This window comes from Diabrotica undecimpunctata, chromosome 8 (genome assembly GCF_040954645.1).
Source record: "Diabrotica undecimpunctata isolate CICGRU chromosome 8, icDiaUnde3, whole genome shotgun sequence".
NCBI classification, from domain to species: domain Eukaryota; kingdom Metazoa; phylum Arthropoda; class Insecta; order Coleoptera; family Chrysomelidae; genus Diabrotica; species Diabrotica undecimpunctata.
The window spans coordinates 117,622,953-117,647,240 of NC_092810.1; the positions used below are offsets into that span (position 1 = coordinate 117,622,953).

General features: G+C 34.9%; 1 protein-coding gene across 1 annotated transcript in view; it reads right to left on the minus strand.

Annotated features, from left to right (window-relative positions):
* Window positions 1–19,880: 19,880 nt before the first annotated feature.
* The window catches only part of LOC140447908 (cocaine esterase-like), a 103,928-nt gene continuing 99,520 nt past the window's right edge, over window positions 19,881–24,288 (minus strand). Inside the window, exon 11 of the mRNA XM_072540831.1 lies at window positions 19,881–20,613. Coding sequence (XP_072396932.1) covers window positions 20,433–20,613 — 181 coding nt within the window. The 3' untranslated portion in view covers window positions 19,881–20,432. The remainder of the gene's footprint in view (window positions 20,614–24,288) is intronic.

Here is a 24,288-nt window from a genome sequence, read left to right on the forward strand (position 1 = left end):
GCACATGACCTCAGTGCTCGGATTTCGCGAGTAGATCTTTCATTCGATCTGCCTTAAGGGCCTAGTCCGCGGAGCGGTATATAGAAGCCCTTCTATATTTGCTATATAAGGTAAATTTACGTTAAACGGTTTAATGAAAAGTATAAATATATCAATATGAAATTACGTTATTTAATCAGAATATTTTTGTGGACTTCCTTGTGGCTTCGGGACTATAAAATGCTTGGGCAACAATTCTTTCCTTTTTTCCTTAATCCTATTTGTGTGCGTGTATTGGGGTGTGCATTCCCAAGTGTATAATGCTCTCACATACCCCGGTGTATATTGGACTTATAATTACCTAAAAACCTAAAAACCTAAAAAAGAAAAGCGTACCCTCTCGCCAGAGTTTTTTTGGTGTGTTTTCTGATTGACTGCATTTATTTGTTCGTTGTTCTTGCAACCATCTCACTCTTTATTTATTCGTTCGGGTTCTCCCTATATCGAGCTATCTGTTGTTTTGGTCTTCTGTGTACCGTCCTTGTGTTTTCATTGTAGTTAGTCAGCTCTCTTAACATTCTGCTTGAGTGGTTTCTTAGTTCGTTGAAAATTTCATTTGCTCTCTCGTCTAACGTGCGTAGGATTCTTGTTTGTCCTGAGTCTCTATATACATATCTCAAGGGTACGTACCTTGGTATCTTAAGGGCATCTCTGACTACTTGATTTTGAGTGGTCTGTATCTTTTTCCTGTTTGTTTTACAGGTGTGTCCCCACGCAGCGGATGCATATGTTAGGACTGGCAGGATAATACTATTCGCAACCCTGATTTTGGTTTTAAATCGTAGTTTACTTTTCCTTCCAATAAGTGTCGAGAGCTGACTTTTTAACGCTTTGATGTGCTCAGTGAACGTTAGCTTTTTATCTAGATGTACCCCTAGGTATTTAGCCTGGTTGGTCCAGTCTACTGGGGTGTTTTCGATTGTTATTTCGCGATTTGGTACACTTCTTCTGTGACTAAACATTACAGCCTGTGTTTTGTCTGAATTTAGGGCTATTTTCCATTTTATGCACCATCTTTGGAATCTGTTTAGTGCTCTTTGCAGATGATTAGCTGCATGATCCGGGTTTCTCCAGCTAACAGCTATTGCTGTGTCATCAGCGTAAATACCCAACAGAGACCCTGGCTCTTTTGGCGTGTCGGCCATATAGATGGTCTACAGGTACGGCGACAGCACCGCTCCCTGAGGCACACCCGCCTCCAGGATCCCGACCTCGGATAGGGTTGCCCCTATTCGAACTCTGAACCTTCTGTTGGCAAGGTATGACGCAAGGAGGCATGTCATCGCCTCACTGTAACCAAATTCATTCATTTTATAGATGAGTCCATGGTGCCAGACTCTGTCGAAGGCTTTGCTGACGTCCAGAAAAGCTGTAGCTGTGTACATTTTTTCATTAAATCCTTTGGTGATGAATTCTGTAAGTCGTAGTACCTGTAATTCACAGGAGTGTTCGCTTCTGAACCCGAATTGAGCCTCTGGTATGGTTCCTAGCATTTGTGATTCTTCATAGAGTCTTTTTAGTATGACTTTTTCCGCTATCTTGCTTATAGATGATAATAAGCTGATAGGTCTGTAATTTTGCGGAAATGTGCCGTTTTTATCAGGTTTTGCAATCATTATTACGTGTGCCTCTTTCCACCTATCTGGGAAATATCGTGGTTTTAGCATGTTGTTTATTATGTTAGTGATATAAACAATAGCTTTTGTTGGTAGATTTTTCAGCGCCCTATTTGTGGTGTTGTCGGGTCCTGGGGCTTTTTTGGCATTTGTCATTTTTATAAGTTCCTTTATTTCTTCGGGAGATGTATGTGTAATACCTATTCTGCCCTTTTTCCTTCTAAGTCTTCTTGCTGTTCTTTCTACCTCTTCTTCAAAGTCTATGTCATCGTCGGGATGTTCGTTGTTTCTACACGCCCTTTCTAGTTCGTCCTTCATGACTTCGGCTTTGTCGATTTTTCAGCGCCCTATTTGTGATGTTGTCGGGTCCTGGGGCTTTTTTGGCATTTGTCATTTTTATAAGTTCCTTTATTTCTTCGGGAGATGTATGTGTAATACCTATTCTGCCCTCTTTCCTTCTAAGTCTTCTCATTGTTCTCTCTACCTCTTCTTCAAAGTCTATGTCATCGTCGGGATGTTCGTTGTTTCTACACGCTGTTTCTAGTTCGTCCTTCATGACTTCGGCTTTGTCGATTTCCGTATGGACAATCCCGTTTACTCCGTGTAGGGGAGGTATGGGTTTCTTGTCCTTTCGGAGGATTTTAGATAACTTCCAGAAGGCGGATTTGTTAGGATTTAGCTCATCGATATAGGAGTCCCAGCTTTCATTTCTATGATTTTGAAGTTGTTTTTTCACTTCCCTGTCTAGCTCATTTGCAATCCTTTTGTCTTCTACCGTTCTTGTGCGGTAGGCTCTTCTTCTTTTCCGGTTTTTCTCTTTGATTAGGTTTTGAAGTTCTATACTTATATCCCTGAATATTCCTTTTTGTCTTGTGATTGTTTCGCTTTTGGAGCTGGTATCGATAGCATTGTTTATTGCTTGTTCTAGTTTTATTACACTATCTTCTAGTTCTGTAATATTATTAATTGTTGGGATGTTACCGATGTTCTCGCTCACAATTCTTTTAAAGTTTGGCCAACTTGTCTTCTTTCTGTTGTGGGGCTGCAAATAGTTCAATTCTAATGCGCCCAGGGTCAGGACGATTAGGTTATGTGTCGAATCGCCTTCATTTAGAGAGTGTATCTCGTATTGTTGACCCACGTTGTGTAGGATTGCAATGTCAAGATACGTAGGGAGTTCTCCGTGGAAACATGTCGGTTCTGTTGGTCCGATGACATGTGTGTTTGGTCTGTTCTCGAGATGGTTGCAGAGATATCTTCCGTTTCGGTTGGTCGTCCTGTCAAACCAATTGGGAGATCTAGCATTTAGGTCTCCATTAATTATAGTTGGCTCTTCTGAGTTCAGTATTAGGCTCAAATCTTCGTTGAAAATCGGATCATGTGGTCTGACGTAAGCTGACACTATTTTTAGTGTTTCGTTGTTGGCCTTAAGTCGAATAATTGTGGCTTCCATTGTCACCAGTCCATCTGGTGTTGGGATGTGCTCGTGTTCGAGTCCCTTTTTGACTAATATAGCTGTTTCTCCTGATAATGCTCTATGATCCGTTCTATAGATATCGTAGCCTGGAAATTTTGTTTTTTTCCTTTCCACTAGTTTGGTTTCTTGAAGGGCCACGATATCGAGCTCTAATCTGTTTATTATTTCATCCAGAAGGTTGATCTTTTTGAATATTCGGCCAGAATTCCATGACCCAATGCGTAGATCTTCGTTTTGGTTTGCTAACATTTTCGGACGGCTTCTCCAAATGCAGTCATCATTTTTGTTGCTTTGTCCATCATGGACATCATTTCCATCATTTTGTTATTATATTCTGTATCAAAGTTTGCGATGAGGGTAGCTGCGTCCTGTACCGACACTTCTTGTGGTTGTGCTGGAGCTTCTGTGGTGGTTTCAGCGGATTTTTTCGCTGCCTGTGCGTAGCTGACTCCTTTGTTGATTGGAGCGCTGTTTATGGGTCTTCCTACCGGTCTTGTTGGGGCAGGTGTTTTCTTTTTGGGGGCCTTAGAGCATCCTCTATAATTTGCTGTGTGCGCTTCACCACAGTTTGCACATTTGGGGTCGGTTTCCCGGCTTTTCTCACAGCCGTTACTGATGTGGTTTTCTCCGCATTTTACACATCTGGATCCGCAATGGCAATCCTTTGAGCTGTAATAGAACCCTTGACAGTTATAACACTGTAGGGTGTCTTTTGTGATTTTGAATTCATCCTCCATATAGATGCGCATGTAGCATAAATCAGATATTTTTTTAATTTTTGCAACGTCTTCCTCTTTGAGGGTGACGATGAAATGTGGCAGTACTTTTTTATCAGCTTTTTTGGAGATCATATTGATCACACTTGTTGCTTTTATTCCTTTATTGTATAGTTCGTCTTTAATTGCTACTGTGCTAGTAGTAGCAGATAGCCCTTTTATAATGACTCTTTTTAGTTTATCGCTAGCTATGGGATATGCGATGAATTCTACTTTTGGAGTGTGTTCTTCTAGAATGTGTACCATTCCTAGGTAATCTTTTCTAGTTTTTGTGTTAATAACAATCGATCTGCCTGATCGTGCAAACTTATTGACTGATATTATGCATTGGTTGGCTGCTCTCTGCAGGATTTTTTGGTGTTCTCCTACAGTTTTTAGGATTATCGCCGGTGGTTTCGGCTCTTTTACTATAGGCTCCTCGCTTGTTTGCGGTGAGTCTTTTGGTACGTTGTTTTCTTTTTTAACTTGGCTGTTTTTGCTGAAGTTATTTTAAGCAGTTTTCTTTTTCTGGCTTCTTTCATGAGCCTCTTTCGCAGCTTTGTTAAATTCGTTTTCTTTCCGCTGATTTATTATCTGCGTCTGCTTTTCGGCGACGCTTATTTTTGTTTTCACACTACTGTCTGATTTCTCAGTAGTGGTGCCTGTCTTTTTTCCTTTTTTGTTTTGGACTTGTGTCCAACCTGCAGGTTCTTTGGTTGTTATGATTCTTTCCGGCTCTTTAGGCTTGCCTTTGCTACCGGATGGCTTTGCGGGGGGAGGTGAACCGATTCCTAGTTCAACTAGCTTTACAACGTCGTTATCGAGAGAGGCTTTTCACGGGTCGATCTCCATTATTGACTCTTCTTTCTCCTTGGCTGCTGTTAATGCCATTATATGTTGTACAAGTTTTTGTATCTCCTTGTCATTTTCCTTATTTTCGTTTCTCAGCTTAGTCATCTGAGCGAGAAGGTCTTGGATTTGTTTATTCGCCTTTTCCGCTCGGATACGGCTTTCTTCTTTTAGAGATTTGATCTGTTCCGTCAGTACATTGACCGACCTTAAAAGCTCATTGGCCTTTTCCCTTTCCACCATTTCTCTGGCCTTTTTCTTTACTTCTTCGTCTTTCGGAGAGTCTTGTTTGGGCCTTAGCCTTTTCATTTTCTTGCCGATTTCGGGCTCAGATTCATTTTTGGAGACGTTGTCCACGATGGGTGGTGTCTCTACTACAGTTGGGGGCGGGGCTTCGCGCGATTCTGCGGCTGGGCTTGGCTCTTCGTCGATGGCGTCCATCGTATTAACATCGTCATCGGTGTCGATTTCGCTTTTTTCTTCCTCCGACTCGGGCAGATAGGAGTCATCGTCAGAAGATATCACGATTTCTATGTCATCGATCGCGGGATTAGTCGATTTAATAAATTTATTATATAGCTCGATCGAGCTGGCAACAGAGGGGTTAGATGATTTGGCTAAATCATCCTCTTCTTCTTCTTGTGTTGTCACCTGCGTGACAACACTTTCTGGGGGGGGGGGAATATCACTCATATTGCCGTAAGGCAGTGAACAATAGTTCATAAGATATAACAAAATTCTACTTAGACGACTCTGGGTGCCGTCCCAGGTACCTCGCGGTAGTTCACTCCCTGTATTCACAGTGAAGGATCCTTTTCCTGTTTCTCACACCTCAGGAGCAGGGGCCGTTTCTGTCCGACCTTGTCAAATGTCAAGGCCTTACAGTGTCATCCCTGACGACACACTGAGGTGATCCCGAATTCTTCGCAAACGCGAAGCTATTATAGCCTCCGCGAGGAGCCTATAAAAACAGCTCCTCGACGGTTTAACTAGTAACAACCTCGCATCCGCTTTTCACTAATATGTAGGACAAGAGCCTATGCCACACTCGGTGTCTTACCCACCGGGAGCTGAAAAGCTCCGTTGACAATAGGTCAGTCGCCCCCACCTAAGCACGCTTCTCTCTTGAGCACGTCCGTACTGTTCGACTGCTCGAGTCGAACTTAATTTATGGGATTTCGATTATGAAGAATCTCATTAAGTAGGTGGCATTGAAAGTGACTCTGAAATTGAAGATAATCTTTCGGAAGCAAGTGAAGAGGATGATCAGCAGTAATATTGAGTGATAATGAAGAAGAATGTGTAGCTTAAAGTTACCATATTTTAGAGTGTGTAATTTTTAAAACTAGTGGACGAAAAAATTGTGAATGAAATAGTTAAGTGTACAAATAAAGAAGCCGAAAATGTCCTGGGGATATAGACCTGGAAATATTGTGACTCTACAGAGCTATATCCCTTTATTGGACTACTACTAACTGCAGGGCATCTAAGTGCCAACATTCATAATGTAGATGTACTTTGGAGTAAGTAAGATAATAAGAAAAACCATCATCTCAGCGTTAGACTTAAGCCAGCTAAAAAGTGAACACCTACGACAAACAGTACAAGAAGAAATAAACACCAGTCTCAGAATAGCAGAAAATCCGCAGAACAGACAACATAGATGAAAAACTGAAGTATATAAACACTACAGTAAAAACTACGGGAAAGAAACACCTCATCAGATCTGCAAAGAAACACAAGGTATGAATGACACCAGACATACTAGAACTAATGGACGAAAGACGTAAAATGAAGAATAATTACACAATTGCACAAAAATACAGAGAGGTTGATAAGAACAGAAAGCAAAGTATAAAGAAGGCCAAAGAATTATGGATTGAAGAACAATGTGTAGAAATGGAAAACTAGGAAAGAAATATGACACATTCAATGTATATAAAAAAGTAAAAGAAATTACAGGAACTCAAAGAAGACATCAAATAAGTTTGCTTAAGAACAAAGACGAAAAGATTATTATAGATTTAACAGAGAAAATTAATAGATGGAGTGAATACATAAGAGAATTGTCTGAGGACAATGGAAATAACATTGTTCAGGTAAATGGTGAAACGGGACCTGAAATCCTAAAATGTGAAGTAGAAGTGGCACTTGGAAATTCCAAAAGTGGAAAGGCAAATGGACCTGATGAGGTTTCTACTGAATTGCTAAAGCTCTTGAATGATGACTCAATAGGTATAATATTGCACTTATTTAACACAATATATAAAACTGGTATTATACCTCAAGAGTGGCTGTTGTCTACATTCGTTACACTGCCAAAGAAATCCAATGCAAAAAAATGTTCAGAAAATCGAACCATATCTTTAATGAGCCATCTACTAAAGATATTTCTAAAAGTCATTCACAACCGAGTTTATCAAAAGTTGGATTCAGATATTAGTGATACACAGATGGGGTTCAGAAAGGGAATAGGTATTCGAGAAGCTCTCTTCGATTTGAATTTTCTTACACAAAGATGCCTAGACGTTAATAAGGAAGTGCGAAGTTTTATCGATTTTAAAAAAGCGTTGAAATTTTGTTGGTCATCAAAGCTACTCCGCTCATATATTTAGTGTATTGCGAAATAACCAATGGTTGATCTATTTGAATTTTTATTTTGCTAAATATCAGATTGCTTTTTCATTGGCTCAGTTCTATGCTCATTAGATAATATGGTGACAACATTATTATTTTTCCATTTTACAGTCGCAATTTCAGCGCTTTTTTTAAAAAAGCTACAATAATGTCCTCTTGGTTTTTTATCATAATTTTTTGATCTCCTAAAGGACATTTTTCTGTTTTGTTTTCGAATACGGTTCCAGTGCCACTAAACCCCATTTGTCTAACTGATGATCGCAAAGATATGCTTGTAAAAAAGTTATCGAAACACAACGAAAATTTTATATTTTTATGTATTTCGCAAAATCTCTGCAAAGGTCAAGACTACACTTTCTCCTATTCCACACTTTTGATCAGTACTAGATATATGTCAAAATTTAGGCAATATTCATTTGATAAAGCCATTACCCCTGTTCTATAGTCACATTTTATTGGTTTATTTATTGGCGAATAAATTTATGTACCAATTATGAGCAAAGATAGGAATCATAGATTCGTCGATAGAAATTTGATTTTTAGTGGGTGCAAACGGTTAAAACTTTGTATTTAATTTTTCGATGTAAGGTCTAATCTTGGTCTATTTATCATTTTTGGCAAACTGTTATCTGCAGCGTAAAAATATAATTATCTCTTCAACTCTCTTGCATATCATAGATTTCGTTTCTAAAATATTATGTGTATAATTGGGGTTTTCCCAATACATTATTCGCCTTGATAATGGAACGTAACCACTTTAAATTAAAATTACCAAGGATAAATAAAATTCGTCAACTTCTATTGAAATATTATAATTTTTTGAGGTAGCATTTGTTGTTTCTTTAATTAAATAATCTATCATTTCTCTGCTTATAAGCAATTCAAAAAATTCAACTGGGATTACTGTCAGAAGTAAGTGTTAAAACTGAGAATCTCAGTAGATTGAAATCCGATCGTAATGTTGGTAAATTTATAATGTTAGACCATTTTTTTGACGTCTTCTGTATTCTCTTTGTTCGATGTTAAACATTAAGATCAGAGAAGAACTTTTGATTTCCATGTTTTCTTCATCACTCTGAAATTGTACTTCAGCGATGGAATTTAATTGACCTTTATTTAGTCTATCCCAATTATTATATTCCTCCGAATTGGTTAATCAAACAATATTATCTGGAAGCAATATATATATATATATATATATATATATATATATATATATATATATATATATATATATATATATACAGGGTGAGTCATGAGGAACTTTACATACTTCTACCATATGTAGAGTCCCTCAGGAAGCATATCGTGTGGCCACTAAAAAATGTCAATTCATCTTCTTTATTAATTAACAGGGTGATTTGTGTAATTGACCATTTATTTCATTTTACTGTAGTGTTTATACGGCTCATTTGATTTTTTTAATTTTTGGATGATACAGTACACTACTATCAAGCATTCGACTGGTATTAGCTAAACTAAAAAATTCCAGGACTGGCTTTGGAAAAATTAATTTAGGGATTCGTATTAAATATTACACCCTGTATATATATTTTTTTTTAAAATGCAATAAGTGTTTTTTAAACTACATAAATAGCCAATGAAAACGACATATGCGACAATGTTGTCGCACTTTTATTAAATTTTTAGTGAACGATCAAATCTTACCAAAAATAGAACAACGATAATGAAGTATCAAATTATAAGGTAATTAATTTAAACAAATGTTATAAATTTTAAACATTTTAATTGAAATCATAAACTGAGTCACTGCACAACAAAAAACAGTAACTACTAACAATAACGAAGAACAAATTAAAAAAAAACTAAAAATATGTACATAGTTATGATAAACCCATAAATTAGAACTGGAAAAGATACAATAATGGTAACAAAATAAAAATAATTCAAAGTAATAAATTTTCGAAATGGACCCTGCAGCCTGTACACATTTTTGTTGCCGAATTGTTAATTGAAGTATTGAATTACGGATACTCTGGGGATCGTTTCTAATAGTATTACAACAATGTATAATTCTATCAATTAATTGTTGTCGGTTATTAATATTCACTGCGTAAACTAGTTGCTTCAATCGTCCCCAAATATGGTAATCAACGGGATTGAAATCAGGGGATCTTGAAGGCCACGAAATAGGATCTGCACGTCCTATCCACCTGTTGCCATAAACATTATTGAGATGTTGTCTCACTGCCAGTAAAAAGTGTGGGGGTGCCCCATCATGATGAAAATACATCCCTCGGATAGCAACGTTCGCGTTGGCAAGCAAATTCGGCAAAATATTTTGTAGAAAGTTCAAATAGACCTGCCCTGTTAAAGGACCATCAAAAAAGTGAGGACCTACTAATTGGTTATTTATGACACCAATCCACACGTTAACCGAAAACCTTAACTGAGAACGACGTTCTCGAATAGCATGGGGATTTTCTTCTGCCCACACATGTGAATTTCGTGAATTATTTATCCCGTCTCTGGTAAATTGGGCTTCATCTGTAAATAGTGTCCTGTATAGCGGTGGTCGATTATTGTTAATCCATCTACAAAATTCCAACTTATCGATCTCATCTCCAGCATGTAGTCGCTGAACCATTTGAATGTGATATGGGTATAGATTATTTTTTTTGTAAGACTACTTACTTTTGATTGAGTAACATTGAGTTCTCGACTTACTTGTCTAGTGCTTATTGTAGGGTTCATATTAACGGCGTCCATAATGTCATCTTCCTGCGCTTCATCTACATGTCGCTCTGTTGTTCCACTAGGAAAAGTGCCATTTTCTCGCAAATAATTAAAAACTGACCCAAATGTTGGATGACTGGGAGTTCGTCGATTAGGAAATCTCCTGCAATATTCTCTACTAGCAGCCATACCATTCCCATTACAGAATCCATAAACAAATATTATGTCTGCATATTCTGTGGTCGAAAACTGATGTGGCATTTTGAACGAAAGTAACAAAAGCTCTACCAAAATTAACACAATGTACTTAACGTAGATATGACAGAAGAAATATGTATTCTTGTACACATAAATAACAATTGATAATGACAATAATGACAATGGGTATAAAATATCAAGAAACGTCAAACGGTCAACGCCAACCTTCATGTTAATTTTTTACCTATTAGATTATGTTGTAGGAACTCATTTTAATTAAAATGTTTAAAATTTATAACATTTGTTTAAATTAATACCTTATAATTTGATACTTCATTATGGTTGTTCTATTTTTGGTAAGATTTGATCGTTCATTAAAAATTTAATAAAAGTGCGACAACATTGTCGCATATGTCGTTTTCATTGGCTATTTATGTAGTTTGAAAATCACTTATTGCATTTTAAAATAAAATTATACAGGGTGTAATATTTAATACGAATCCCTAAATTAATTTTTCCAAAGCCAGTCCTGGAATTTTTTAGTTTAGCTAATACCAGTCGAATGATATGCTCCCTGAGGGACTCTACATATGGTAGAAGTATGTAAAGTTCCTTATGACTTACCCTGTATATATATATATATATATATATATATATATATATATACAGCAAAAAATACGACCATTGATTAAATTTAAAATATATTCAATGGTTGAATAGCAGAGGTTTTATCGGTCAATAATTGGCAAATAAAAGTCGTCAACTACTTTATTGATTTAAATGATTTAAATGATGTGATCTAAAATAGAAAAGTTTCATGATAATATATCAACAAAGCCAAAGTAACAATAAAAAGAGTTTTTAGTTGTAATGTCCAATAGCATTGGTAGCTATTTACAAGTTACAATATCGTACAGCTTAAAATTTCAAGCGAAATATCTGTTAAAAATCTCTTACTAACCGCATGTTTTGGAATGACTTTTCCAGGTTATTTCAGCTTACATTTTTTTGTAACATTGGGTTTTTTACTCAATCTACCTTCACTCTGTTTTTTTATTGATTTTGTATTCTTTTTGTTGCCAAACGCACTAGAATCCATTGTATTTACGTTAAAACGCAAATACATACACAATAATAATCGACACTATTGACAACACATCAACCCATATACTGGCACTTAGATCAATTAGCAAAGTACATGATGCCGGACTTACAGGCGGCTCCATCTTTGGGCATCGTTTGAAACCACTAGAGTGAAGTTGGCACTTCGATCTCATACGGGAATATTGGCATCGGAACCATACATAGTTATATTGATTGAAAAAAAAAACAAAATTTATGTTTTGGCACTTAGATCACTTAGCTCGGCCACTATTCAGTTAATGGTAGAGATGTAATATCTTTCATAGAAATAGGTAGACTTAGATAGGTTGGACATGTGTCAAGATTAAATAAAAATTAGCCACTCAGACGAACCCAGTAGATCAATACTCAGATGGAGGGATGGTGTGGACGAGGACGCGAGAAATATAATGGGTAAGTTTAAAGCTCAACTAGAGCTGTAGCAACACTGATGATGATAAAGTGTCTCTTATAAATATTTAATAAAAAACAAACTTTGTTTTATATTATAACGACAATTGAATATATAGGCGAGCGGTTTACTATAAGCAGAGCATAGACCGACTATTTTTTTTGCATTTCATTTGCAACAAATAACTTATAACAAAAAAAAATCCCAAATTGCTTCGAGTAAAATTTTTTATGGCGTATCTTATTGAAATAAATACTTTTTCTATCTTTCTATCGATACTCTACTCTATCGTAAGAAATTTTTTAAAAAGGATAAATGCATTTTATCTTGCTCAAAACATGGAACCCAGTATTTCGAATATGCATTTTGAGCAATCTATATATATATATATATATATATATATATATATATATATATATATATATATATATATATATATATACGATAATAAGCGTGTACACCGTACATGTATGGTGGCGGCGATACAGCGCGCGTTGCTTAGAAATCTTTGTTTAAATTTAAAACTATGTTTCTACCAAGATAGAAACTAATTTTTCTCAAAATATTCTTACTTATACGTGATGATTTAAATATCATAAAGCTTTTTGTAGAATGATTATTCATTTAGTAGTTTTTTAGAAAAAAAGTTCCAAAAATCACTAATTAACATTTTCATTTCACATCGTGCGCTATCGGCTATTGACGTCACAGGAAAACGGCACATCATGTGCGTTGAGCGCGTAGGTGACTTTCCTCAAGTAGTATGACTCTAGCCTTCGTGAGGGTCCTTAGAGATCCTAGTTATGGTGATCGTTTACATAAAATCAGAAATCTCCAAGATTATTTCAATAAACTAATGGATGAAATTTATTACCCTGAAATATCGTTTTCCTTGTATGAGTCCACGATGCTGTGGCAAGGAAGACTGTTTTTTCACCAATTTTATTTTTAAAAGGTAAACGGACACAAGTTCGACAAAAAATTATACATATTAACTGAACCATATGGTATGGTGTTGCGATGCAATGTATACAGTGGTGCTCAAAGTGAAGCTGGTGTTACAGGTCATACTGAAAAAATGATATTGTCACTAATAAAAGGTTTCAAGAACAAAGGACATTCCTTATATATAGATAACTTTTATAATAATGTTCCCTTATGTCGAAAATTGCTTGAGCACAAAACTTATGTTACCGGTACGCTCCAAAGAGGCAGAAAACAAAATCCGAAAGTTGTTATTGAAGCAAAAATTAAGAACGGCGAAATAGTTACCAAATATCTTGAGGGGATTGCAGTTAGTAAATAGCGAGACAAGAGAGAGGTTTTATTTTTATCACAGAAAGAGACAGAAGAGCTTCTACAGTAAAACTTACATACTAAGAACAAAAAGATAAATCAAACGATTTCTACCTAGTGAAACCTAATTCAAATTTCTACCACTGTGTTTCCTAAAACCTGCGCAACAAACCAGGATGAACGGCATGTGGAATGCAATTTTAGATTCCCTTGCCGAGTAATTTATCCAGCTGTTTGTTTCGTAAGTTTTAGAAAACACAGTGGTAAAAATTTAAATTCGGTTTCGCTAGGTAGAAATCATTTGATTTCTCTTTTTGTTTTTAGATGGCTTAGTTACGTCCGTATATAGTTATTTTGATAACTATTGTCTAGGACGGGAGAGATTTTTGTTTTGGTTCAGAGCAGTGGCTATACCGTTCTGAGGAGACCTAAAGAGGTCGAAATACGAATAAGCGGCTGTCGCTGCCCTGTATCAAAACAAAAATCTAATATCGTCATTATGTGTTACATACTATGATTACCGTTTGGAAGTTCTAAAGACGTTGTTATCGGAAAAATCTTTACCACCTACAAGCAAGTTGGACACTACGCATTTACTTAGTAAGTTGGACAGAACGCATAGGAGAATATGTAGGCAATGCAGCAAACAAAAGATTCGAACGTGTACCCAATACTATTGTTCTTCATGCAAAGGAGAACCAGGGCTTTATTAGAAAATTGCTTCGCAGAATATCACAAAAAATTATAGATATTGTATGTTTATATTTTGTTTGTTTTTTTGTGTAAAATATCTTTCTTTTTTTTTAATAAATGTTCTGTTCAGTGACCGTGTGCCACCGGTCTTTAATATAAAATTTTATTCGAACGGCCGAGGGCACACACCGTGTGACACTATTCCAAAAAGCCTTTTTAGTGTATGAAACGATAAATAAATATTTAAAATATATTTAATATACTCTTACATTCAAATATTTAGCATTGTGAAGTTTCGCCATTTGGTTCGCCTTTTGGAGAACATCTAGTATAATTGGTTGGCACTAAATGTGTTAAGGCATTTTTTTAACAAAAAATTGCAAATAGCTTGAAAAGAAACTATTTTTCGAAAAATCATAAGCCTAAAAGAATGTTTACGCTTAAAAAAAATACCTAAAAAAGTTATTTGTGAATAATAATTTTTCGCCCACTTGGAAATATTAAAAAAAATACATTTAAACTTGAAAAAATATATAGAAGCGAATAAAAAAGGTTTGGTGCGGTAGAAATGTAAAACAAATTTAGTATGTCTATTTCATTTCTAAGCATCTTTTAAGAGCCGGTTCACACGGTCGTCCAGTTCTGCAGGAGTGGTTTTTTACTGAATCCCGTAAAAACCACTGGTGTGTTCACACACAGCAGTTTGAATCCCGTTTTTTGCGTTAGGGCAATGGGCGGTATATTATATTTGCCAGATTAAAACAAAAATTCAGAGGTGATGGACGTGAACACGCTTGCGATATTGTATTATTACCGCCGCCACTGGCAGTGAAAAAAAAAAAAAGAAGATTTTGGGTCCACCCGATTCTGAAACAACGACAGAAATTGGGTATTTTTCGTAATCTCATGGACGATTTGAGAAAGGATGAATCAAAGTTTTTTAATTACTTTAAGATGTCTATGTTTGACAACCTTTTAAAAAAAGTGGAGAAACATTTAAAAAAAGAGAATTCAAATATGAGAAAAAGCCTCACTCCTGAAGCTTGCAATATATTTAAGGTGAGAATAAAATACATCTATCATTATTAATATTTATTAAGTAAAGTTATAGAGTGTGTTTGTGTGTGTATGTGTGTATTTGTATGTGGGTATGTGTATTATGTGTATGTATGTGTTTATGATGGCGTGTGTGCGTGTAATTACAACATAGTAAAGTCTGGAAAATCAAAGCGAGTCGATTCAGCTGGTGAGCGTTGAAAGTGGTCAAATTATGACGAACTTTGAGTTGACGGGCTTGGCGATGGTTGAACGTACTCTGATGTTAAATAACCTTGTTGTGATTGATACGAGTAGTTGGAAGTGGATGGTGGTTGACTTCTATTGTGGCTTTTTATGTTTTGCAGCAAACTTATAACACCTGCTTGAAATTCTAGTATTTGATCATCGTTAAGTAAGGCAACTGTTGGAAGTAAGCTTTTATAAAAAGACAAGTTACGATCTTCATTTTGCGAATTGTTTTGTATTTTCATCTAGTGATCGATAAATGACATAAATTTTTTAGTTTAGCGCCACTTGTAGGATTTTCTTGTCTAGAGCTTTCATTTACAACAGAAGGTTCATCTTCAATTTCTTCATTTTGGTTAATAGAAATTTCCGGCTCAACTTTCTCAACATCTGTATTATCCTGATTTTTTTCTTGATTATTTTCACTGTCCTATGTTTCTCCTGGTTACATAATTTGTTTTAAAAACAACAACTGGCTGTGATAACAGTATTTTTTTACATTCACTAAAGCAGATCCAGATTGCTTGGTCTTCTTAGTTGCAGTTAAACTTCTTGACCAGCTGTCTCTAACCTGATTCCATTTCTTAACGACGTTTTGCTGAAAAAGAAAACAATGATACATTTAAAAATATTTGCAAGTACTTGGCATCTGGGTGTTCATTTATGGATTTACATTATACGTATCGAGTGGAAGTTTCAACAATCAGTAATAATATTATAGATGTAACAAATGTCATATGGAACAACTTGTGTGAAGAGTATATGAAACTGCCAATCACAAAATTTGAATGGGAAGAAATTGCTGACGGATTCTTTACTAAAGCAAATTTCACTTACTATAGTGGTGCACTAGACGGGAAACACATAAGATTAAAGAACCATATAGCAGTGGTTCTATGTACTTTAATTACAAGGATTTTTTTTCCATTGTATTACTAGCAGTAGTGGATTCGAATTATAGATTCATCTATATTAGCGTAGGCTCATATGGCAAAAAATGTGATTCCTCTATATTCAAAGAATCGACTTTCTGGAAAAAGCTAACTGATGGCAGTTTAGATTTGCCGGATGCTCGTCCTCTTTGTGAAGGTTTGGAATCAAGAGTACCTTTTGTGATAATAGGGGATGAAGGATTCGGTTTACATTATAATTTGGTGAGACCCTACGGAGGAACTCATCTAGATAAAAATAAAAGAATATTTAATTGTCGATTAACTAGAGCCAGACGATACGTAGAATGTGCGTTCGGAATATTGGCAAACAAATAGCGAATATTTCATCGCCCATTGGACGTAAGCATTAGTACCGCTATTTCGATAGTCAAAACTTGCACTGTACTCCATAATTATATAATAAATAATGAAAGTTCATATGCTAACATGGAAAGCAACGAATCTACATCTTGGTTAAATATACGGAGCGATCTAAGTACGCGAGGTGGACATTGTGCAAATACAATACGAAGAGAGTTCACTAATTATTTTATGTCTGAAGTGGGAGCTGTACCGTGAAGCAATACAGAGCTAAATTAATACTATTTCAATAAAGATTTAAATTTAAGACTTACCATAATTTTCTCTTTCTTCCTCTTCCATCCCCTCAAATTCTTCATTCAAAATAATACAAACTTCGCGCTAGGTGGCAGTTCGCAAATTTTTATCCTTATAGTTCTCTAAAGTTTTATCCCATATTATGGATCTATTTTCTATAAGAGGAATAAGTACTTCTGGTTCTATTTTGGTTTGCGTCATCTCGCAGCACAATCACAAAACTGGCCTTGCGCGTAGACTGGTAAGCACCATGGTACAATGAATACACAAGGTATGATACATAATGTTCCAAAATCGGTTCGCTTTCGCGCATGACGTAGTCAAGAACGCTTATTCCCGCAACATTTGAATGTAGTTGTATAGGAAAGACTTTTAATTTTAAGTTTTTTTTTATATAATTTGGCTAAGTTAATTATAGTAATTATAAAGAGATAATAAAATTATGTTATTATAATATTTATCCTTTATAAAACATAGATATCCTTTATAAGACAAGTTTTAATTATCTTTTATTACACGTAGGTACAGGTTAATTAACTTATACTCCAGAGTTCGATATTTCAGATGTTTAAAAAGATACAGAAAAGTGGTAATGGAGGTACACAAAATTTGTACGTATATATACCTACTGAACTAAACACAAAACCAAAATAAATAATGACAAAGTCAACTTTATTTATATCGAATGAGCTAGCTGGCCATCGAATATGAGTGTAGTGAGGGCACAAAATATTGCACAACATTTAAAATGACATTTTTGTAATATTCACACCTAAAATTATCTTCGTATTGTTTATAATAATGATAACATTGTATATTTTAATAATGATAACATGATTTAACAAAGAAAAATATGTTATTTTGGAAGATGCTAAATTGATTTCCTTCGAAACAGTTCTTATTGCAAATTGCATAGCAGGCTGAGGCTAGTTTCTTACTTAACAAATCGATATGAAAAAACCATTTAAGGTTTCATGACTAATAATTAATAAAAATAAAGATTTAGACTTACGTCGTTGACCTAGAAGTAGTAAGAAGCTGCTCAACATACTTTTTGGACTCTCTGTGTTCGCCTCCCTGTACGCGTTTCTTTTGGTTGGTTAAAAGGGTAGCCGATGTTGATTTAGGCAAATAAAGACTAGGTACTGCCTCAGGTTTGAGTTTTAGACCCTTTTTAGAAACTTAATTTAAAAGTTCCTGTTGTAGATTTCTTTGGTAATCGTCAGTTTTAAAATGTGTATAACAAATTCTTGCAGTATTACAATTAAAATTATCCTTTCTACAACAAGATATAATCCACAGTTTTCTGGTCACACTATCTTTAGGAAATGTATAAAACCTAAAGATTTTATCTTCATTGTCACTATTGCAACAAGCAATTGCACAGCGTACTTTGAAAAAGGTACAAAACCAGATATACAATGGCAAATAAAAACTTTCAGTTTTACAAAAAAATACTATACAGTATAAATAAATAGTAACTAAACACCATTTGTATAAAGACACATATATAAGCATAAATCTAAATTATTTTTCTATTATAAAATACATGACTCAGTCAGTATTGAGTTACTTTAAAATATATTTATTATTTCATAACTTACAATTTGCAATAGTCACCATTGATAACCGATATTATTGTTGAACTTTTGTTTTTATACAAGCTTTCTGTCTTGCCGGTGTAAAGTCGTCTGAAGTCGATATTTATTGTGTTTTGCGTTTGAACTAATTTGTGTCTTATTTTCATATTATTATATTGTTTGATAAGTAAATTTTACATATAGTAATCTGTAGGTTATAGTAATGTGTATATTTTTTATTTTACTAAATTTCATTATAACTCATCTAAAATACCATATTGAATTGTAAAACAGATTTTTCTCTATTGTACTCTATTTTGTTTTTATTTCAGTAAAACTGCTTGGAAGTAAGTGACAGTGAATCAGAATAAGCAAATCTACTACTATTTACCTACTCACAGTATTTCCTCTGCAGAAAATTTTTAAATTTCAAGGGATTTGCATACAAAAAGAGTACTTATATTATTAGTATATGTATGAAAACAAAAATAAATATTTGGCCTGAATCTCTAGGAGAAGTAAAGGTTTTACGCTACTGAAAATATATTTTTTATTCAAATATAACCAAAACAAAACATTTAAAAAAAAATTAGATCACTTTTTAACCATAATTTCAAAATTAATGTGTACGTTAAGCTGTAATAATGGGTTCGAGGTTGTTCAGGCGATCTGAACTACGTCACACTCCTGGGCCAGCTGTCAAATGTCATGCGCAATATCATACCTTGTGTATTCATTGTATCATGGGTAAGCACCCACTGAGCGCTGAGCGTCTGAGCGAAGGAGTGGGCACGGTCAACAGGCAGCTGTGTTCGAGGCGGGGGAATCTCTCTACGCTCCTCGCACCGCGTCCAGTAAAAAACGGTATGTAGGAAGTGATGAAAACTGAAAACACTTCCATTATGGTGGGTACACATATGCGAGCCAAACTGTTTGCGAACTGCTCGTGAGCTGTTCGCGAAGAGTTCGTCGAAAATATGTTTATGTTCAGGCTATCCAATACCCTAACTATCTAATAACAAACCAAGAATTAATTTACTTCGTTATTCTAAACATTTCGGTATTTTGTTTACATTATCTGTTATTAATTTCTCTCGCTACTTAGATAAGCCGCGCTCGTTCAGCAATTTTGTTTAACAGAATGATATCATCGCACACTTGGCAGAAACAATTTATAGACACAATTTATAGTTCTGCGAACATTCTTTGTGTTCGTCCCAAAAACCGACATGCTGTGGTTCCTGACGAGCAACGAACGAACAGCTCGCTAGCGGTTCGTCCCGTCGTACAAATTAACGAATATAGCGTTCACAAACGGTTCGCGAACAGTTCTGCTCGCATATGTGTACCCGCCTTTACACTATACGAATAATTACGATCCATTCCAGTGGCAAAACCGAATGTCAAATTTAAACAGATCGGTTTTTTGCTGGATACCGTAAACAGGATGCTCGTGTGATTGCAAGTATCAAGTACGTATACTACTCAACAGGACCCTGCAAAATACTGTACCTGCAAAAAACGGGATGTTGCCGTGTGAAAGGGCTCGAAGGGGAAACACGTGTGTCCCACGCGACCGGCCATGTAACAAATTCCTATTACTTTTTCTACATTTACACATTTTGGTGACAGTATTCTAAAATATTCAATATTTAAAAATATTAAAACAACAAAGTAAAGTAAACAATTTATTAAAATAAGTATGTACAGGGCCCTTCATATATAGACAAAAAATGAAATAAAATATTTCAATGTTTTTAAGTTGCGCTATTGTAGCACTATAATATTATACCATCGAAAACAATCTTAATTAGAGCAGAATTGAGAATTTACATTTTAATGACATTGACAAAACTTTTTTGTTACATATTTTTGAAACATTTATTAAGAAAATCTTGTAAACAGCAAGTTAGGAATTTGTGTTTATTATTTTGTATAAATGCGTAAAATATAAATCCATGTGAGTTTTGTTACAAACGCTACTTTAATTAAATTTTTCTCGACGGACATATACAATTATATATTCAGATAAGTATAATATCTTGTATATGGAGATATTTTACTCAACTAAAAGTAATGTAATTAATTAATTGAATTACTTATATTTATAAGTATAAATAATATAAGTAATTTTCGTCATCACTAAAAGAACATTTTGTAAATCCAAAATGATCACAGCAACCATAGAAGTCAGGCATTTTAAAATTTAAAACTTTTATATATCTAGTTAATATGAGTAAAATGGTGGTTTCAAATATACGTCAAAGATCTCTCTGGTCTCTATATATTTCTTTGGGTTTGATTTAACTTCTAAGGTTTTGCCTATACTGACAAACTTAATATTGTTCGACTCTACTTTAGGCCATATCACATTTCCAAAGTCTTCGTCCTTTTCCGGTGTTGGATTTCTGAAAGCAAAAAAAAACATTTCGTTGTTTTGGTGACAATAAAATTTATGTTAGTAGAAATATAAAAGTATATCTCTGGAGAAACTAATAAACATAAAAATAAATAACAACATAAAACTGTACAAATGGAATTAGCTAGCATAATTCTTGGAATGTCCAAATTATCACTAGACATTTTTGACTAAGCCAGAATAAAATGAGAACTTTTATTAAAATCAGCGGTAATAATAATGGAAGACATGGAAGTAACGTACTGGACCTGTTACGTTTCTTTGATACCGTAGGCACTAATGTAATGGCGTCATCGTCAGTTTTTTAATGAGCTGATTCGCATAAAATACGGTAGGTACTTAGGATCTGATCGACAGAATTTGCACGATACGCACACAGAAAACATCCAACGTTCAAATTGTAGCCCTTATTGTATTTACCAGTATTACTTTGTTGGCGATTACTTTGTTGATCCCTTAAGAATATTGTTCATTTCAGTTCTTATTATTTCTTATAATTTTTTCATATTAGCATAAACAACATTCGCTAGATGTCTCTACATAAAATCATCCATGGGATTTGGATCTCGTGTCTTGCTGACCATTTAGTGTATCCACGTCTAAAAATCAACTGGTGCGGAAAAATTTCGTCAGCTATCTACGAACAGCTCCAGCATAATGAGTAGACTCACCACTCTGTTGAAACCATGAACTATCATCAAATCGTTAAGAATTTGTACTAGATAATTTTTCGACTGTTCTAACAACCATTCAAATTTCGTCATTTTGTGTCATGTGGAACAATTTCACCCAATCATGTCAACATTAGACTGATAATTGCATTTAGTGCAATTTTCAATCCCTATGACAACACGATCGATTTTGACAACTTCATCCAAATAAATTTCAAGATGTCACGTTTCGGCAATGAGAATGTTCAAAGTATAAATGCGCTAATCAAAAAAAAAATTCCCAGAAATACAACCTACAGTCACAAATATATTTGGGGAATATTCATGGAATTTTGCTGCGGACGAGAATATGAGTTGAATGAACATAGAAGCTTAGAAGAATTGGCGTTGATACTAAAAGATTGGGCCGTGAAAATGAGAAAGAAAAACGGGGACGAATTCAAAGAGGCAACGGTGAAGACAATGTGGAACGTTTCGTGCAAACTATTGCAAGAAAAGTACTGTAATGACTATAATTTTATGATTGACTCGTTTAACAATATAGTGTTTAAACCAGCCCGAGATGCCCGCGATGCAATCAGGAAGAAACTACAAGCAGATCCATGTAAACGTAAGGCCAGTTCAGTTTCGTTAAATTGGTCTGAAATTAACAAAATAATATTGCTTTGGGATGAAGATACCCCTGAAGGTCTTATGCGTAAATTTTACCATATTGCTGCTGTAGAATTAGCGTGGCGAGGAGGAGAGGCAGTTGCTTGTCTGGTGGATTTTTTTCAAATCGAGAAAAATAACGATGACACTCCAACATATCGCATTGAATACAATCCGGTATTCAGTAAAACGTGCCAAGGTGGTTCTAAAAGCTGTGCAAGTAGTAAATGGTTGGTTATCAATAGTGAGAGACAAAGATGCCCTGTACGTCTTTTTCATAAACTGATATCAAAACGAGGCGACAATATTACCTCACCACGACTGTTCTTAAAATCAAATCGACACTGGAAAAATGAAACTGACAAATGGTACGATAATGTACCTGTTGGAAGAAATACAATGAATGGATGGACTAAATCTTCTGCTGAAGCGATTGGCTTGAATGTAAAGGAGAAAAAGATAACAAATCACTCGAATAGATCAACTGCTCTTAGCGAATTAGTAAAAAGTGGTGTAGAAGAACAACAATTGCTAAAAATTACTGGTCATGGCAATCAGAATTCTATAAAACCATACTTGAATCTCGATCAAGAACACCACAAACAGATTATAAATATTATGCGTGGTAATAGATCTTCTATAGTAGAGAACAGTAACGAATCTAATGTTAACTTAAATTTTAATAATTGTACTTTCACTAACTGTACTTTTAATAAATAAATGTTTCGTTATGATTTTTTTTTTCGAAAAATCCGCCGAATATCCCTCGGACATTGATGAATGCCTCATAATTTCATGACAAATTTCTCAAGCTCGTTGCTTGGTAACAGCACTCAGCCTTGGGCTTCGTGCTGTTACCAAGGAACGAGCTTTCGATTGTCATGAAATTATCTCGTCTGTTATCAATGTCCTAGGGATATTACTACTGAGAATAAATTTATTAATGCTCGTACGAGATACGAAAATAGACTGGCTCGGCTACATTGCTTTTAAAAAAATAAGGTCTAATAATTTTATTTCTTACAATTCCAGACCATACTTTTTATCGTAGGGTCATGTGGTGAAAATGAGGGGCACTTAAAAAATTAGTGCAAAAATGAGACAGTTAATAGCTTTAAATAAAAAAAAGCAGAATTTGGGTGCTAATATATGGTCAACGATAGCCTAAACGTATTAACGTCGATAAATAATCAGAATATGGGATATTTAATTAACGTTATTACGCAATTTAAATATAAACGTAATATTCCTTTGTTTTTAAAAACGCGAAAAATTTAAAACAATTTTAAATTGCGTTTTCTAACAAGCATGCAGCCGCTGTTTGATTCGGTTTAAATCGGTAAACCCGTCGATATATCAAGAATACTTTCATAGTCGTTAGTCCTTTTGCGCGGTAGTCTGTCTTGAAGCATAATAAAATTACATCGAATTGTTTAGCAGGTGAAAAAGTAATCCATTCTTAAGGTAAAAAATGAGACCAGCAAAATGCCAAGAAAATATGTAAAAAAGTTAAAATCATATCAAAGAAGGTAAGATTAATTTAAAAATGACATCAAAATGCTTTAGAATAGATAAATATACATTAAATATACGGTCTCATGAAAAACACAATAACATACAATGTCGAAAAACCGATCTTAAACCCGAAGTGGAGCATTAACTGACGGAAAAAACGGTTTTGCCATTACAAAACAAGAAATCTAAAGGCCCGTTTTCACACTACGTCTTATTGTACGTTTTTTGGGTCATATAAAACGTACGACAAAATGTACGTTTTGTCCAGTGTATACACACTACGTTTTTCCTTCCGTTTTCTACCTCATTTCTAATTCAGAGTCTTGAGTTGTGTGAAGTTTGTTTAGTGTTTTTTTTATTATGGAGGAAACACGGCTGCTTTCTTTTATTTTTTCAACTATAAAGTTACTACGACTGAGGAAAAAGGGGATGAAGAGGGAAAAGACACGATGGTCAAGATAGTGGGCTTCTAAAAAGAAGCCAGTACTCCCACGTCTCGTTACTAAAGGAGGCGAACAAGATGACTAGCGCAATTATTTGCGAATGGACACCTCAGCCTATTGTCAATTGCTACAGTTGGTAACACCATACATATTGAAATAAGACACCTCATGAGAAAAGCCATTACACCCCATGAAAGACTCACAGCAACTCTCAGATATCTTACAACAGGACGCAGCGTCAAGGACTTGGAGTTCACAATCATAATATCCAAACCAGCGTTAAGCCAAATAATTCCTGAAACCTGTAATGCAATCTACTTGGTTTTAAAACATAACTACTTAAAAACTTTTATACAATTAAATAAATTCCCCGAGAAAATCGTG